We start from the raw sequence: 16,247 nt of genomic DNA, 5'->3' as shown, positions 1-16,247 counted from the left end.
GGCGCCCCAGCCCTATTTTCTACAAGAGAAACTGAAACAAAAGAGTGGATGTTTCTTTTCCTGCTATCACACAGCTGGCAAGTGGAAGACTGTGTACAGGGCCAACGACTTCTGTTCCTAGGCCACCTCACCTCTCTGAATCTCCAAGGAGTAGGGCAGGAGGGGGGCCAAGCCCATTTCACCCTCTCCTCTGAACAACCTCCCTGCCATGCCCCATGCCTGCTCTGGCTCACCCTGGCCTACCCAAGGCTCTCCAAGCTCATATTCCTTGATGCCCAGTTTCAGGCCATGTCACTCCCTTCCCTGTGCTCTACCAGCACTAACCAGGTATCTGGGCCCCTAGCACTCAACATGTGGTGTGTACACCAGCAGCATCAGGACCCCCCAGCCAGAAATGCAGGGTCTCAGGGCCCAGCCCAGGCCTGCTGACCCCGCATTTTAATCAGTTCACAGGGTGATCTGTGTGCACATCACAGTTTGAAAAGCGCTGGGCTAGCTCACCTTGCGTGCCAAGGGCATTAAATGACTATGACTGTCATCACAGCTAGTGTATATGGTGGCTAGGTTTCCAGAGGCATCAATTGAGGCAGGGAATGCTGGGCTGCTGGTTAGGATCCGCATTAGGACATCAGTGGTTTTAAGGCTTAGCCCCCATTACTAGAGAAAGGATAGCTCTGTCTTGGCCTCCTCTCACCTCTACCTGGTCATGGCTCCAAATAATGAGGCAGCAGGCCCACACAGCTGGGCCTGGGTCAAAGGATGGTTCCCAGGCTGAATGCCCAAGCCCCAAGAAGATGGAGACCCACAACGCCAGGGCAGTGAAACCCTGCCACCCTGGGCCCCACATAAAGGAGAGAGAGATGCTAAGATGATGCTGTGCCCCTGGGGTGGTCCAGTGGGAAAGCAGCTGTGAAACCATCTCATCAAGAGGCAAGGAAGTGGACGTACTGAAGAGGGATCTGCTCTCCATGGTGCAGAGAGAAGTGTTATTCTCCACTGATCAGGCCAGAGGCAGAATGAGCTCACCAGAAGCCATGGAATCTCTGGGCTGGATGAGGGCCCCCTGACCAGAATTGCCTGGGCTCCCAGGCAAACCTTCTGCCCCCCACCCCTAGCCCATGACGACTTACTTGTGAGTCCTCTTTTCTTACCTAAGAATCCTATGAAATAATAGGCGTTATTTGGTTTTCCTCCTAATGCCCCTAAAGACTGTGGCATCTTAAAACACTCCTAGAGGGAAAGAGAATGCAACATTCTCAACTCACTTGTGGACTGCTGCTCACGGATCTCTGTGCTCACATGGCGGTGTGATGGGCAGGCAGCAATGGGCCCGGGAAAAGGAGTGACTTACTTTGAATGCATCAACATAGACAGGGTTGATTTGGTTTATGCCCAGGCGAAGGGGCACGATGAGCAGCAGGGGTTTCCAGGCTGGGCAGGAGGCAGGGGCACTCTTACTCTGGTTTGAAGCATTCAGAGTGTTGAGGGGGCTCTCACCAATTGTGTCTGCACTCAAGGGGAGGACACAGCACATTTTTTCTAGAAACGGAAGACAAGAGAGCTGGGTTAAGAGGGGTACCTGGTCATCCGAGATATGCCCAGGGCCAAGCTAAGGGCAACCTCCTGTGACATCTCCTGCCTGGAAGGCCTTCCCCTCTGCCCCCAGGGTGTAGTTTGTGCCACCTTGCACAGGACGCCCAGGCCCACACCTCCATCCCCTTACCTCTCTTCCTTCTGGTAACTGAGCACTCACCTCCTGCCAGATAGTATGGGCTCATTGAGAAAATTTTATTTCTCAACTAGTCTGCAAGGGCCTTTGAGACAGGGACTGTATATTTTGGTTTCTCTAACCCTGTGGTGGAGAGCATAGGGCTGGGTAAGTGGGGGCCCTGTTTATGGCTTCACTGGTTATCCATACTCTGAGTATCCTGCAGGGAAAGGGTCTGATAGTTCATTGAGGGCCAGAGAAGACCCTGTCATTGTTTTCTTCCTTTCAGAAAACTGAAAGGGTAGACAAGAAAAGGCCCAGGGGATAATTAACCAGACTCCTGTGCTCTTCTAAGTCTCCCTGCTTTGGTGGAGCAGGCCAGAGTCAGTGTCTGTTTGTCTACCTGCCTGTCTCTCTGCCTGTTTCCCCCTCCTTCCCCCTTCTCTCTCTCTCTCTCTCTCTCTCTCTCTCTCTCTCTCTCTCTCTCTCTCACACACACACACACAAACACATATACAATTTCTGAATGTTGAGGAAGGGGCCTCAATCACCCACCACCCAGCAAGGTAAACAGGCTAGGGACTCACTGATATCTTCAATGACCACAGTGTTATCCATCGAAACATAAATAGCCAAGGAATTCCACTCGTCAAACAAAGCAAGTTTTCTGCAAGGCAACACACAGGGAGGTCAAAATTGGGAGAGATGGGTAACATCAGCAGGAAAGCAGTACCGTCTACGCCCAGTGGCCCTAAAGTCACCAAACACTGGGCCACAGAGAAGTTAGGGATTGGGTCAAGCTCTGGCTCCCTTGACCAAGAGCACTGGAACATCCCATGTCCAGGGACCTTGGGAAAGCCAGAGTCACTGTTTTCAAACCCTGAAAAAGAGAAGCCCTGCTTTACAAGATGGAAAAATCTACCTCACAAGATGATGTTACTCCTGCTGGGTGAAAGAGAAAAGGTACCAGCATTTCTGCTCCCAAGACATTGTATTTTCTCTTTTCAAAAGGCATTTTGACTGCTTTTTTCCCAAAACAGGAAACTTCCATAAAAATATAAATTATATATATACATACATATATATACACATATATACATACATACATATATATGCATATATATGTAAATACATACACGCATGTTTGGGAGCACATAATATGGAGAATATGCCCAGGAAGATGGAGAGAGAGAGAGAGAGAGAGAGAGAGAGAGATCTCTTACACCCCTCCCACAATGCAGTACGAAAGCTGTTCAAGAGATTTGGGCTGCAGATGGCCTTGATATGGTGCCTCATTGGCCAGCAGCTGAAGAGAAAGAGTATGCTGAACTGAGAGAGTACGCTGAACTGTGTGACTTCGGAGAAGGTTAGAAAGAAAACCCCTTTGACAGAGGGATCATCCAGGATCTGAGTAAAGCACCATGACCATATCTCCCTTACATTTCCCTCTTGCCTGTCTGAAAGAAGGCATGTTCATTCAACCTGGGTACTTCTGGGACTCTTGGGTAAAGTCCAGTCTCACTGGACAAAAGAAAAAAATATATATATATATTCTTTTCCTAACCAAAGTAGCTCCCAGGAAGAGACTAATTACCATTGTACTTTAATTTCATTCCTTTTGAGATATCACCTTTCCCTGATGTACTTATATTCTGTTGTTAATGGTCACAATCACAATGAATCAAAACTCACCTAAATTCTTTAAAAAATGTATGTTTTGGGCAGCCCGCATGGCTCAGCGGTTTAGCACTGCCTTCAGTCCAGGGCCTGATCCTGGAGACCCAGGATCGAATCCCACATTGGGCTCTCTGCTTCTCCCTCTGCCTCTCTCTCTCTCTCTCTCTCTCTCTGTGTGTGTGTGTGTGTGTCTCATGAATAAATAAATAAAATCTTTTAAAAATGTATGTTTCCATTTGTCTGCTGTTAAGAACTTCAGAATTTAGAAGAAAAAAGCAAATTCTGAGGGACATCATGTAAAAATCTCTGGGCCTCCAGCCATTTCCAGCTGAGTTTGGGGTGCAGCACAGCCCTTCTGATTCACCTTCCAGGCTTTTTTTAAAAAAGATTTTATTAATTGATTCATGAGAGACACAGAGAGGCAGAGACACAGGCAGAGGAAGAAGCAGGCTCCCTCCGGGGAGCCCAATGCAGGACTTGATCCCAGGACCCTGGGATCATGCCCTGAGCCAAAGGCAGACGGTCAACCACTGAGCCACACAGGCGTCCCACCTTCTACAGTTTCTACCTGGGGCTCCTATGCTGGTTCCTGAAATACTGCCGGATCTTCACTCGGCAGAATCAACCATCCCCCAAAAGGAACTATGGACTAAGGCAAGAAAGTGGTCTCAGGGGGGTTGGTATCTTAGCAAGGAATAAAGCCAAGATACAGATTTCCCCCTTGAGTCCCCAGGAAATCCAGCCTACTCCCCACATGAGCACATTTCCAGAGCCTTCTAGATCATTGAAGAGTGGTTAATAACTGAAACAGTGCTCCCTCAGTACTTTTTATGGAGCGGATCCCACTGTCATCCTCCGGAGAGCCCAGGAATTGAAGAAGCAAGCTACACCCAAGGAGTCCAGATGGTTTCAACCTTCTGATGCCTAAATCCAGCCCCAGACTCTGGATGCCATCTTCATTCATCCTGCAAGTATTTATTGAACTCTTGTATGCTCCAGGCAGTTTTATGTGCTAGTGTTATGGTAGTGAATGAGACAAATACCATCTCTGCCCTCATGGAGTTTTCATTCAGTGGCAGGCTGTCAGGAAGGAAAGTGACAACAGGTGAGGTGGCCTGCAGATGTAAATGCTGATGCCACTCACGCCATTCCCTTCTAAAATGTCAGGCTTATGGGGCATCTCGGTGGCTCAGTGGGTCAAGCGGCTGCCTTTGGCTCACAGGGCATGATCCCAGGGGTCCTGGGATTGAGCCCTGTGTCAGGCTCCCTGCTCAGCAGGGGGTCTGCGTCTCCCTCTAGCCTCTGCTCCTCCCCCTGCTCATGCTCTCGCTTTCTCTCAAATAAATAAATCTTTTTAAAATTACTTAAAAATTAAAATTAAAATGTCGGTCTCCAATTCTCCACCTTGCCTCTTGCCATGGGAGGTGAATTCTGCAACTTGACAGAGCAACTGCCAAAGCGGACCTGGAGTCTGCTAAGAGATGACAAACTGACGCCCTTGAGGTTTGTCTATTCGTGAGTTCCCTGAGGCAAGGGCTGCATCTAATTTATTTCTAGATACCCAGCAGGTAGCACAGGAGGGCCACTCAGTAAATATTGAAGGAACAAATGAATGAGTGAGGTCTTTTACACTCTACGGGGTGGGAGGGAGTCCATTGTCTTGCCTAGGCTGTCTCAGCCTCCACCACTTAGTGTTAGCCCTCTGGCTTCAAAGTGACCCTCAGGCTGATGGTCCCCTGGAAGGCGAGCACCAACCTGGAGAGGGAATGGATATTGAGGGAGTCTTGGGGTGCCCCCCTCACCCTGATATACTGGTACAGATGGATATAACTCTGATAATACTAGAACAGATGTCCACACATGCACATTTCAAAGAACTGTCCAAGCAAAATGATACAGATGTTTGGTGGCTTAGTGATGGCAAGAACAGTTAGCTTGATGGGACACTGAGCTGGCAGAAGAGGGAGGCACAGGAGACAGTTCTGTAAGGCGGATGCCAGGCTCTTTTACTTACTTTAATACCTGTGCAACTGTATTTGGTCCAAACCATTCGCCAATTGATTTCCCTTCTCCTACACCCATCTGTGCTGTTTTTATGTGGGGAGGGGGGAAAAAAAGAGACGTTAGCAAAAGTTCTTCCAGCATGCCACAAACTCCTAATTTTTTGCATGAATAATTAAGCAGATGGACAAGTTTGCAGAGCCCATATAAGGCAGGGGATGAAAGCAGAAGGTACAGAACACTGCCTCAAGACCACTGATGTGACCTTACCCATTTGATGGATAGAGTAGCAACAGTCCTTTCTATCTAAGAAGCACTGGAGGATCCGTTGGTATTCTCTGGGTTGTTCTTTCTGTTTCTCCCAGCTCCAGTCTTTTGAGGGAAAAAAAATGTATGAAAGTCATGTTTGTAACTGCTTATTACCTCACTGCCCTCTTACTGCCACTACGATGTTACAAAGAAAACAAAGGAGTTCCAGCTAAAAGGCAGGGGCTATCGGGTTAGCACATTCCTAATTAACTTCGATTTTGATGACAAAGGCATCTAGAGACATTACTTTCAAAGTCTCTGTGGGTGTAAAGTATAAGCAAAATAACAAGCTGACTGAGGAACTGACTTAGCCCGGAGGCTGGAGCTAGATAAGTATTACATGAAAACAATGTCAGAAAAGGGATCCCTGGGTGGCGCAGCGGTTTGGCGCCTGCCTTTGGCCCAGGGCACGATCCTGGAGACCCGGGATCGAATCCCACGTCGGGCTCCCGGTGCATGGAGCCTGCTTCTCCCTCTGCCTATGTCTCTGCCTCTCTCTCTCTCTCTGTGACTATCATAAATAAATAAAAAATTAAAAAAAAAAAAAAAAAAAAAGAAAACAATGTCAGAAAAGGCTTTTCTGGTCTGTTCAGCTACTGAGGTCACTACAAAGCCCAGAGGTATATCCTTAGGCCGCCCTGATGCCATACTCTCTCATCTCTACACAGACAGCAACGGCTTTGGTTCATGTATTTTGGCAACATTGCGAAAGAGTCTCACTAGGGAAGTGCTATTCAGACACACAACAGTGCACTGGGGAAATACACACAATTCACAACTGAGGAAGCTCAAAAGAAATTGCATGCTGTCATTTTTACACAACCTTCAAAGAGTCCACACTGACCTTTAGAAAAACGAATAACCTCTGTGTTTAAGGTTTCTTTGTGACCAAAACTAAAATAATCATACCTATAGGAAGCCCCTCTGTGCCTCAGGCATGCCAATCTCCCCACGCCCCCGCAAATGCTGCAGAGTCTATTTATCCCAGGATGCAGGACAACTGCAAAGATTCTCCATGATCACCGCTGTAGACAGGATGTGCCTCTCCCATTCCCTCAGCTCTAGGAACTCTGTCTCATGGGACAGCTCTCTGGGACTTAGTTGGCTTCCAAGACACAAATTTCTCTCTCAAGGTTTTAGACACTATTTAACTTCACAACTGAAGTATTCTTGAAGCCAGAGGCCACTGTCTCCAGAATCTTCTGTTTTCTTTGCTTCTAATAGTTCTGAAATCAAAGTTTTAAACTTTGTAGCCAGCACAGTCTTCAGAGGGTGAACTGCATCCAACTTTTTTTTTTTCCATTTGCTACTGAATTGTCCAAGTCTGGGGAAATCCTAATTAGCTGGCTGCTAGGTACCACTAAATGTGGACTGAAGACAGTGATAAGTGAGCACTCCACCTTAGCTATGAAGTAAGTGAATAGGAAGCACTCCAAAATACTTCTTCACAGAATGGCGTCTTTGAATTTACCTCAGCTGCAAGATCGATTTCCAAATTCTTCTTGCTGTTTGCTTTTCTGTTAGAAACAACTGAGACTGCTGCTGACTGTGGGGTTTAATCTCTTCCTCATTTGCTTCCCACAAAATTCACTTCCAGGAGAATCGTCTTGCTGTGTTTTATAAATGGGGAGGAGGGTTAAAGAGAACAGATCTCCTCTGAGCAGGATGCATATCACAGAGACATCACTGGACAAGGATTCAGGAGACCTGCCTTCTTCTGTTCCCAAATCCATGCTTTCTTGCTGTTTGACCCTAAGCAAGTCACCTTACTTCTTGAGCCTTAATTTCTTCCTCTGTGAAACCAGAATTATGATGCTACCCAGAGGAAATGGGTTCAGATTATTCTAAGCCCTGAAAAGAAGGCCTTAAAGCCTTAAAACCTCCCTGGACCTTTCCCCAATTTGCTCTGGTAACTGCAGGTGGATGTGTGAGGCTGCACTGTGGAAGGATGTTTCCATAACTCAGAATCTCAAGGAGTAACAGCCAATGAGCTCAGCAGGCCAATCTTGTCCAAGGGGTCCTCTTCCTCCCTCATCCCCAGGTCAAGCCCAGCTTTCACCCCCAAGTGCGCGCACTGGCATCCAGCCAAGGTCATCCTCCAGATGCCCACGGGGAGGACGCACATGTCTTAAGAAAGACTCAAGGGTTTCAACGAAGATGACCGGAAAGTTCTTAATGAAGCAGCCTCCTGAGAGGGCTAATTTAAGGATTCCCTCATCATCGAATGGATATTGGCAGCGAACCCAAACCAAATAGCGCTAGCTCCCTCATTAGGCACTTCCTTTAGGTCACTTCCATCCTTCACCAGGCAGACATTTTAAAGGAGGTCAAGAAACAGATATACCGCCACACCCTTCTTCCTGTTCCCTTTGTTATCTGACCTGTTTGGACTCACTCGAACAATAGTGAAGTTGGAAACTCTAAATGACACACCTGCCTCAACGTTCAATTCCATCCCAGGAAAGTAATTCTGGCTTGGTGAGTCACAAGGAAATGCTGGCTGTTTCCTTCTCATGGGAGGCTTTATTGACTTGTCAGCCCTGCCACTTAGGCTTGCAGAGAGCCCATTAGGACCTTCAGCTCTGTTACCTAGTATTCCTGAAGCTCAGCCCCAATGCTAAACTGCCAGCAGTTGGTGCTCCCGCAGAGCGTCTGAGGGAGGACAAATTTAACTCACCCCTTCCCAAGTGTCTGCAGATAAGCGCCTGGGCCAGCATCATTTGTCCACAGCGTAGCATACATCCCCAGCCAGCATCTGATGAAGGGCCTGTTCCTCCTGTTGGCAAAACGGATGGGAATGAATATGAGTTCCTTAAATTGCCCTTTCCCGAAACACCAGCATAAATGGGAATCATACGAGACAGACAGACAGACACATGGACTCTGAAAAGAGAGGGGAGAGAGAGAGAGAGAGAGAGAGAGAGCATGCCAGATAGCAAACAGGGTTGGTTACAGGGTGGAATTTGCAAAGATAATGCAGAGTTAACGGAAACAGTTTCTATGGCCAAAGATGAAACCAACAAATGCACAAAACCTGTCCCCTATGTATTGTGCTTGGAGACTTCTAGGTGTGCATCCAGTTGTGGCAGATGACTGCCAGGTAAGGCTACCAACATTAACCCCCACCACATCATTATCTGCCTGAGCCAACCTAGCTTTGCATGGCTCACTTCTCAGGGAAGCCAGTCTTAATCTTAGTTAAGGAAAAGTGCGGCCAAAGGTAATCATGAGCACATGAGCATGGTCAAAGAAATCCGGAAGGTTCCTGACTGTGCTCCAGCAGAAAGGTCTGAACAGCAGGAAGGACTGAACAGCAGGAAGGACAATGAGGAAAGGTTCTGAAGTTAGGCATCAGAAGGACCATCTCTAGGTACCTGATCCAAGTTTCAACTATAGATTGGGAATGACAGCACATATCCTGCCGGTTACTGGGGGATATTATAAAAACTAAAGGAGAAAATATCTGTGAAAGGGTTCTACAACCCACTCAGGATGATGGAGATATCTAGTGTTATGAGCAAAATGGACGGGAATGACTAAAACCAGTTAAGAAATGAAGAAAGACAACAGGTTCCCCTCCCTCTAAGAACACTTGATATAAGAACAAAAGTTCCATGTATGTGGCCAGCCAGAGCTCAATATCCTTTTTCAAGGTACCAGTGAAATCAGGTAATGTGGAGGGCAGAGGAGACCTGCTTTCATTTGCTTTCCATCCCCAACATGGAAGTGGGAAACAATGCTATGAGCACAATCTTACCAGACTAGCTTTAAGGAGGGTCATCAGCCTCGTAAGACAAGTGGGCCATAGTGGCCACCCTTCTCCTTTTGTTGTGGGTACCAAAGGAGAGCTGCTACAGTAAGATGGGGAGGATTGAGCCTCCCCCTTAACTGGATGGGGAACCCTCTGGCTCTCCCTAATGGCAGAATTACAGGCCAGATTAGTACAGGAAAGATGCAATGAAGCCCACATAAAGAAGAGATCATCCATTGCCAAAACACTGTCAGAGGTAAGCTGCAAATGTTCTCAAGCCTTCTAGAGATCTCTTCACCTACAGAAAGTTAACAGTTTAAACCCAGGGGTAACTTGATGGGATGAGCACTGGGTGTTATACCAGTGTTGGCAAATCAAACTCCAAAAAAATATATACAAAAATAAAATAAACCCAGGGGTACTAAAGATCATTCTTTGGGCTGTTTCCAGCTTGGGTACTTCCTGTGGAGAGTGAAAACTGTCTGTGTGGCCTTGGCTTGGGACACTTATCAGAAAGGAGGATTTCACCCAGTTACTAGGTCCAGTCCTGCCTCAAAACCAGTCTGACAGATTTTCTTCTCTTAGGAAAATAGCTTCTACCATTTGGATTTGATACTCTTCCTACAGGGCCATGATGCTAGGAAGAGGCCACTATACTTACAAACATTTTACAGATTCTTCTCTAAATAGAGCCTAGTCTCTTAACTTATAGATCTGTCCTTTTTTCCTAGATAGCAGCTGGTACTCTAACAGCCTATCATTAGCTCCAAGGAAATCTATAATAATTCACCTTCCAGTAGCAAGGTGCTTTCATTCCATAGGGGAAGAAAACGAAGGATTTCTCTTCTTTCTTTCAAGGTCTAATTGTCTTTAATAATCATGTAGCTCCACAAAGAAGTGGATTGGAAGTTAGTAAATATTAGCCAAATTAGAAGCTTGACTTTCTCCTTGCTCCCAGAAGTAAAAGAAGGAATGCAATCTGGTGCCCGAACCCTCGGAGGTAGACTCAAAAGCATACTACTGTTACACATGAACACCAAGGAACCATATGTGATGAGGTACTTTGGCAATGAAACTTTCAAATAAAATTTAAGACTTAACATATTTCCCTAAAGCAAAATCTTCGCCATAGTGAGCTGTTAATTCTGAGGATTCTGTGAAATCACTGATAACCTCAGCCAAGCTATCTACAAGGAAGAAAGCACAGTATAACAGATGATATACCTACCAATTGGTGAAAATTTCCTTCTGTATGTAAACCATAGACGAGCTCTTATATCAGACAACAGCTTAGATTTTTCTGTAATTAAATGTGAAATTACAATTAAATCACCACATCTCATATAAAGATCTCAGCCTTTGATTTCTGAGTCAGCAGCAAACTCACTTTCAAATAACCAGTCAATTCTATTGTGATGGGGCTAGGGAAGCTCAGAGGAAACCCAATCTCATCTTTGCCAAGTGATTTCAGCATTCCTTTTCTTTCTTTTCTTTTTAACATTTTATTTATTTATTCATGAAAGACAGAGAGAGAGAGAAGCAGAGACATAGGCAGAGGGAGAAGCAGGCTCCATGCAGGAAGCCCGATGTGGGACTCGATCCCCGGACTCCAGGATCATGCCCTGAGCCAAAGGCAGTCACTCAACCACTGAGCCACCCAGGCGTCCCTCAGCATTCCTTTTCGCCTAAGTTTTGACAAGAGCTACTGGCCAGGGTGGTTCCTGTCTCCTCACTGAGCAACATACCCTGGCAGGCACTAACACTGGGGGCATGGCCAAAAGACAAGGAATAGAAAAATCAAAGATAACCCACTAACAAGGCAACCAGCCCCTACCTGAATGATGATTGTTGGTTGGATCTCTCATTGGTACCTGCTGTCCATTATCTAAACTAGGTGTGTGTGTGTGTGTGTGTGTGTGTGTGTGTGTGTGTGTGTGTGTGTGTGTTGGGGGGTTCATGTGTGTGCATGCATGTATGTTTAACCAAAAAGGAGAGATCCCTGCTAAGCAAATTGAATGTGTAAAAGTACTACCTACTGCAACTGGCATTTGAAACCTAAATGGATATATAACATCACAAATGCTTTTGCATCTTTCTTCAAAGCATTTCTTGCATTGTGATCAGCTGCTTCCTATCTCTTCTGCTATGCTAGGACCTTCAGAGACGATCTCTCCTCAGATAAACAGAAAAAGTAGAGCTGACTCTCTCCAAGTTCAGGCTTTTCACCCAGAAAAACTGGGTGCTGGGTTGTTAACAGTTTCAGGTGAAAAAGATCTTCCCCAATCCAGAAGTATATAAGGGTAGGGAAAAATATTCCAGCCTCTTTTCCACCTAGCTGCAGTGGCTAAATGTTCTATACAAAGTCAGAATACACTGAGATGGTGCTAACAATCAGCAAAAGAGCTACAAGACTAGGTGGCAGTATTTTTAATCTAGACAGAAAAGGACACGAGGGGAATGAGAAGTATGTAGCCCAGGCATTACAGACTAAGTACTGATTAGTGATACTAGGAGTTTGGGGCATGGTTTTTGAAAGCCAAGGCTTACAGAAGTCAGGGGTTCTTCTTTAAAGAAACGAATTCAAATACATCTGACTTTTTCATATCATATCAACACCTATGACCATGTGAACTCCCTGCTATGGATTTTCAGGGCCTTGGAAGGGACTTGTACAAGGAAGGGGTCTAAGGCTTGAATTCCTCTGGCCGTGAGTAATATATCCACCCATGGGTGGCATTAATGGTGACCAAGGTAACACTCCACCAACCCGACAAGGAAAAATGGATAGGACCTTAACCTCGGGCACCCACCTTACTTGGGTTCCTACAGACAAATACTAACAAACCTTACCCGTTTTGAGGAGATGCTGTTTCCCCAAGATCCATACCAGCTCATCTGAATCTGGAAATTCTTCTAGGTAGTCAGCAAAAATAGTAATCTGGTTTTCATACTTGGATAAAACTGAAAGAAAAGGAGATAAACTTAAAGCAAAATGTAATAGAGAGGGTTTGCTTCTGTGGCTTACTGATTATTACCTCTGTCCTGGAGGTGAAAGGTCATTGGCTGGAGTCTCATAGAAGAAATACTTTTCTTCAAGGATCAAAGATACTCACAAGACCCCAAGATCCTTTAGTAGAGGGATTTCCTTCCGACCACCCATCTTCACCTTCCATTTCTCACAATCCCTTTTTGTAACATCTCTGAATATTTAGTCACAGTCATTTCAGAATCTTTTCATCATGGTTGTTTTTTTTGTTTTGTTTTGTTTTGTTTTGTTTTTTGTGAATAGCCACTTACGTAGCTTCTCCTAGCAAGAGTGTGTTGTCAAGGTAATGCAATAATACCTAATGCTTGTATACCCAACTCCTGCCCATATCACAAGGAACACTGTGAGGTTTCTAGCAGCCAGTGGCTCTGGAAGGGACTGTGACAAACCTGAAAGATTACTCAACTGTGAAAATGAAAGATTTCACCCAGAAGCCCAGATGTTCTCACAATACTTTTGCCACTTTATTCACATATGACTTCTGCAAAGAAGGATCTTGAAGCTAAAGATAAAAAGAACTTGTGATTGGGATTCACAGCTGCCTGCAGTTCTCTTAAGATAAAATAACCGAATAAAACATAATTACACGTTGCGAGTTCACAGGCCAGACTCTCAAAACTTAGGACCACGTAATGTGGGATGAGGTAAGACTCACTTTTGTACCACTTGTGGTAAAAGAGTCTGCTAGAAGAGTAAGGACTGGCTTATGAAAAGGCCCTATCTCAAAAATTCTCTTTAAGTAATGTTCTGAGAGAAATAATATTGTAGGTGGTAAATAAGTTTCCAAGCCAGCCAACAAAAACCTATTTTAACTTGTAACTGGAGAAATCAGATTAATAGTCCTATTTCAACACACTGCAAGTTCAAAGCTAAGACATCCAACACACATGCCTTCTCTGAACTCTGGGAGGTTTCCCAGCCCCCTATGGGGGAAAGAGCTCAGAGAGAGTAGGGGTCCTTTTTTGCAGCTCTGAGCAGCTGCAGAGACTCTCCCAAAGCAAGCCCTGAGAGCCCTATGGGAATATTTTTCCTGTAAAAATGGCATTGTGAGATATGTTTAACCCACTTAAAAGGACAAATTGTTTTCTTTTGGCTTTGTTTTCTAAGGTAGGGGCATGCTGTTTTCATAGAAATAAATGTTCCTAAATATAAATGAGTCCTATCTGATCATGAAAACAATTTCACCTGCTCAAAATACTTGGTTGGAGGCTGAAGTTATACTTTGTATAATTTGTGCAGATTGAAGTTCTAAGTGTTTGAAGGTATAATTTTAGAAACACAACTACTCAGGCATACCCGCTTGTCTTGAAACTTATTACAGAAGTCCAATCTTCCAGGGATTTAAGTATCTTTTTTCCTCGGGATGCTTTAATCATCAAGGTTATAGTCTCTGGCAGTATTTCAAACCTAAAGAGGTTAGAAAGGAGGCAGCCATTTTGTTCTCCAGTGAAAGCTCATCACTGCCGAATCTGCCAGAGAACCTGTGCCATCTTAGCCTTTCTGCCACTAGCCTCAGCCCCTGGCCCAGGCCCAGGAAATACCAGGCTAAAAATGACCACCGATGTCAGGCCATCCCCAGGAGGTGATGGGACTGAGGTGGCGTAAGTCACACTGTGTACCTTCCCACCCTACCCTCTGCCCCTCACAGGCAGGAGCAATCAGGTTAAAAGGAACATCCAGTGTAGCCTAGAAACAGAGTCAGAAAATAAGTAGCTAGAGAGGGGTGTGAGAAAGGGGCAACCTGTCTGGCATTCCCCTGGTAGGGGTGAGGAAGGGCAACACTGGATGAATGTACAGCATGTATGCATAGAAGCCTTGGGTCTTTTTTTAGTATTGGCCCAAAACAAACAAAACACCATTTCTCTATCACCAACCCTGACCCAGTGAGTCATAGCCCAGCCATCTGGTCAAATTAGTACAGCCCCTTAAAGCCTGTGAGAACTGTGCTGCTTCATTTGGGATGGCCCTGACCAAAATGGTAGCCAAAGGATTGTCCTCTTGCTCTTCAGCCCTCCCCAGGCCAGCAAGAAGGTCATTACCGTCTCTATTCTTCCTGATTCTTTCTGTAGAACATGGACTCCCAGAATGCAGTGTGTCACGCTATCACCAGCCCCAGGTGAAGCTACATGGATGAAGCCAATGAAAGCCGGAACAAAAGATGAGATTAACAGAAGCAAAGAGCAGTAACATGGGGAGGGTATATATGAGACAGTCTGACAAGGAAAGGGGACTAGGTCTTCCACAAGGAAAGATGAAGAAGGAAACTGAGGAGCAGAAGTGAAGTTGCATTTCCAACAGAATCACTTCTGACGAACACAGCCCTTCTTATTGTTTTAAAGATTTTATTTGGGATCCCTGGGTGGCGCAGCGGTTTGGCGCCTGCCTTTGGCCCAGGGCACGATCCTGGAGACCTGGGATCGAATCCCACGTCGGGCTCCCGGTGCATGGAGCCTGCTTCTCCCTCTGCCTGTGTCTCTGCGTCTCTCTCTCTCTCTGTGTGACTATCATAAATAAATAAAAATTTAAAAAAAGATTTTATTTATTTATTCTTGAGAGACACACAGAGAGGCAGAGACACAGGCAGAGGGTGAAGCAGGCTCCCTCCGGAGAGCCTGATGCAGGACTCGATCCCAGGACCCAAGGATCACTCCCTGAGCTGAAGGCAGATGCTCAACTGAGCCACCCAGGTGTCCCAACACAGTCCTTTAAAAAAAAATTCTCATAAACTACCTTTGTCTTGCCTTGAAAGCAATAAACAAGACATCAGCCCCATACGAGTTTCCTGCCCTTTCTGCCTATTTAAAGAGATAGGAACTATACAGGCAGAGCTACAAAGACCACAGCTGGAAGGACCTAGAATTTGTTCTTACAAGGTCTGATGAACAACAGCCTTCACTCTCTTGCATTTTACTTTACTAAATGATTATTGCACTGAAGTCTATGATCTCCGCTGGGTTGGCTCAGTGGTCAGCTAATAACTGAACAAAGACTTCCTTAAACTCCTGGAAGCCAGCAAGTCTCCCAGTCTTGGCCAAGAGGCTCTGTGTACATTTTGGGACATGCCTTCAACACAGCCAGGCAGCTGATAACTCTGCCTTAGCCTTCCCTTGTGCAGAGCTCGGAATCAGCCAGAGTGAAAGCCTAGAGCCCCCTCAGGCTTTCCTGACCATGCACACAACCCTGAGCATGCAAGATAGTCTTCTAGATTCCTGGGGATATACCCAAATTTTTCAAGCTCCCATGGACATGTTATTCCTTAGCTTTTTCTTTTGAGCTTCTTGGTTATCTACAGCCTCAAGCAGCTATGAAGTTAATCAATTGCCTCTGTAATAGTTTTCTTATCATTTTATTTTACTTTTAATTGAAGTTTAGCGGACATACAATATTATATTAGCTCTAGGTGTACAACATAGTGATTTGACAATCTATACATCACTTGATGGTCACCACAATAAGTGGAGTCACCATCTGTCACCATATAAAATTATTACAGTATTACAATATTCCAGACTATATTCCCTATGCTGTACTATTGGTCCCCACGATTTATTTATTTTATAACTGGAATTTTGTACCTCTTAATCCCCTTCACCTATTTTAGCCATCTCTCACCTCTTTCCCCTCTGGCAACCAACAGTTGTTCTTTGTAAATTATTAATTTGTTCCCGGTTTGTTTGTTCGCTTGTTTTTTAGATTAAACACACAAGTGAAATCATATGGTATCTGTCTTTCTCTGTCTGACTTATTCCATTTAA

General features: G+C 45.3%; 1 protein-coding gene across 1 annotated transcript in view; it reads right to left on the bottom strand.

Moving 5' to 3' along the window:
* ATG4A (autophagy related 4A cysteine peptidase) overlaps window positions 1-16,247 on the bottom strand; it is a 56,314-nt gene that overhangs the window by 7,680 nt on the left and 32,387 nt on the right. Inside the window, exons 2-9 of the mRNA XM_035712006.2 lie at window positions 12,297-12,407; window positions 10,675-10,746; window positions 8,373-8,471; window positions 5,657-5,758; window positions 5,400-5,472; window positions 2,296-2,375; window positions 1,352-1,539; window positions 1,152-1,230 (exon numbers count right to left, since the gene is read on the bottom strand). Coding sequence (XP_035567899.1) covers window positions 1,152-1,230; window positions 1,352-1,539; window positions 2,296-2,375; window positions 5,400-5,472; window positions 5,657-5,758; window positions 8,373-8,471; window positions 10,675-10,746; window positions 12,297-12,407 — 804 coding nt within the window. The remainder of the gene's footprint in view (window positions 1-1,151; window positions 1,231-1,351; window positions 1,540-2,295; window positions 2,376-5,399; window positions 5,473-5,656; window positions 5,759-8,372; window positions 8,472-10,674; window positions 10,747-12,296; window positions 12,408-16,247) is intronic.

The sequence above is a fragment of the Canis lupus genome, chromosome X (genome assembly GCF_003254725.2).
Source record: "Canis lupus dingo isolate Sandy chromosome X, ASM325472v2, whole genome shotgun sequence".
NCBI classification, from domain to species: Eukaryota; Metazoa; Chordata; class Mammalia; order Carnivora; family Canidae; genus Canis; species Canis lupus.
Note: the sequence above shows the minus strand (reverse complement) of the source record. Positions and strands in the feature narration are given on the sequence as shown.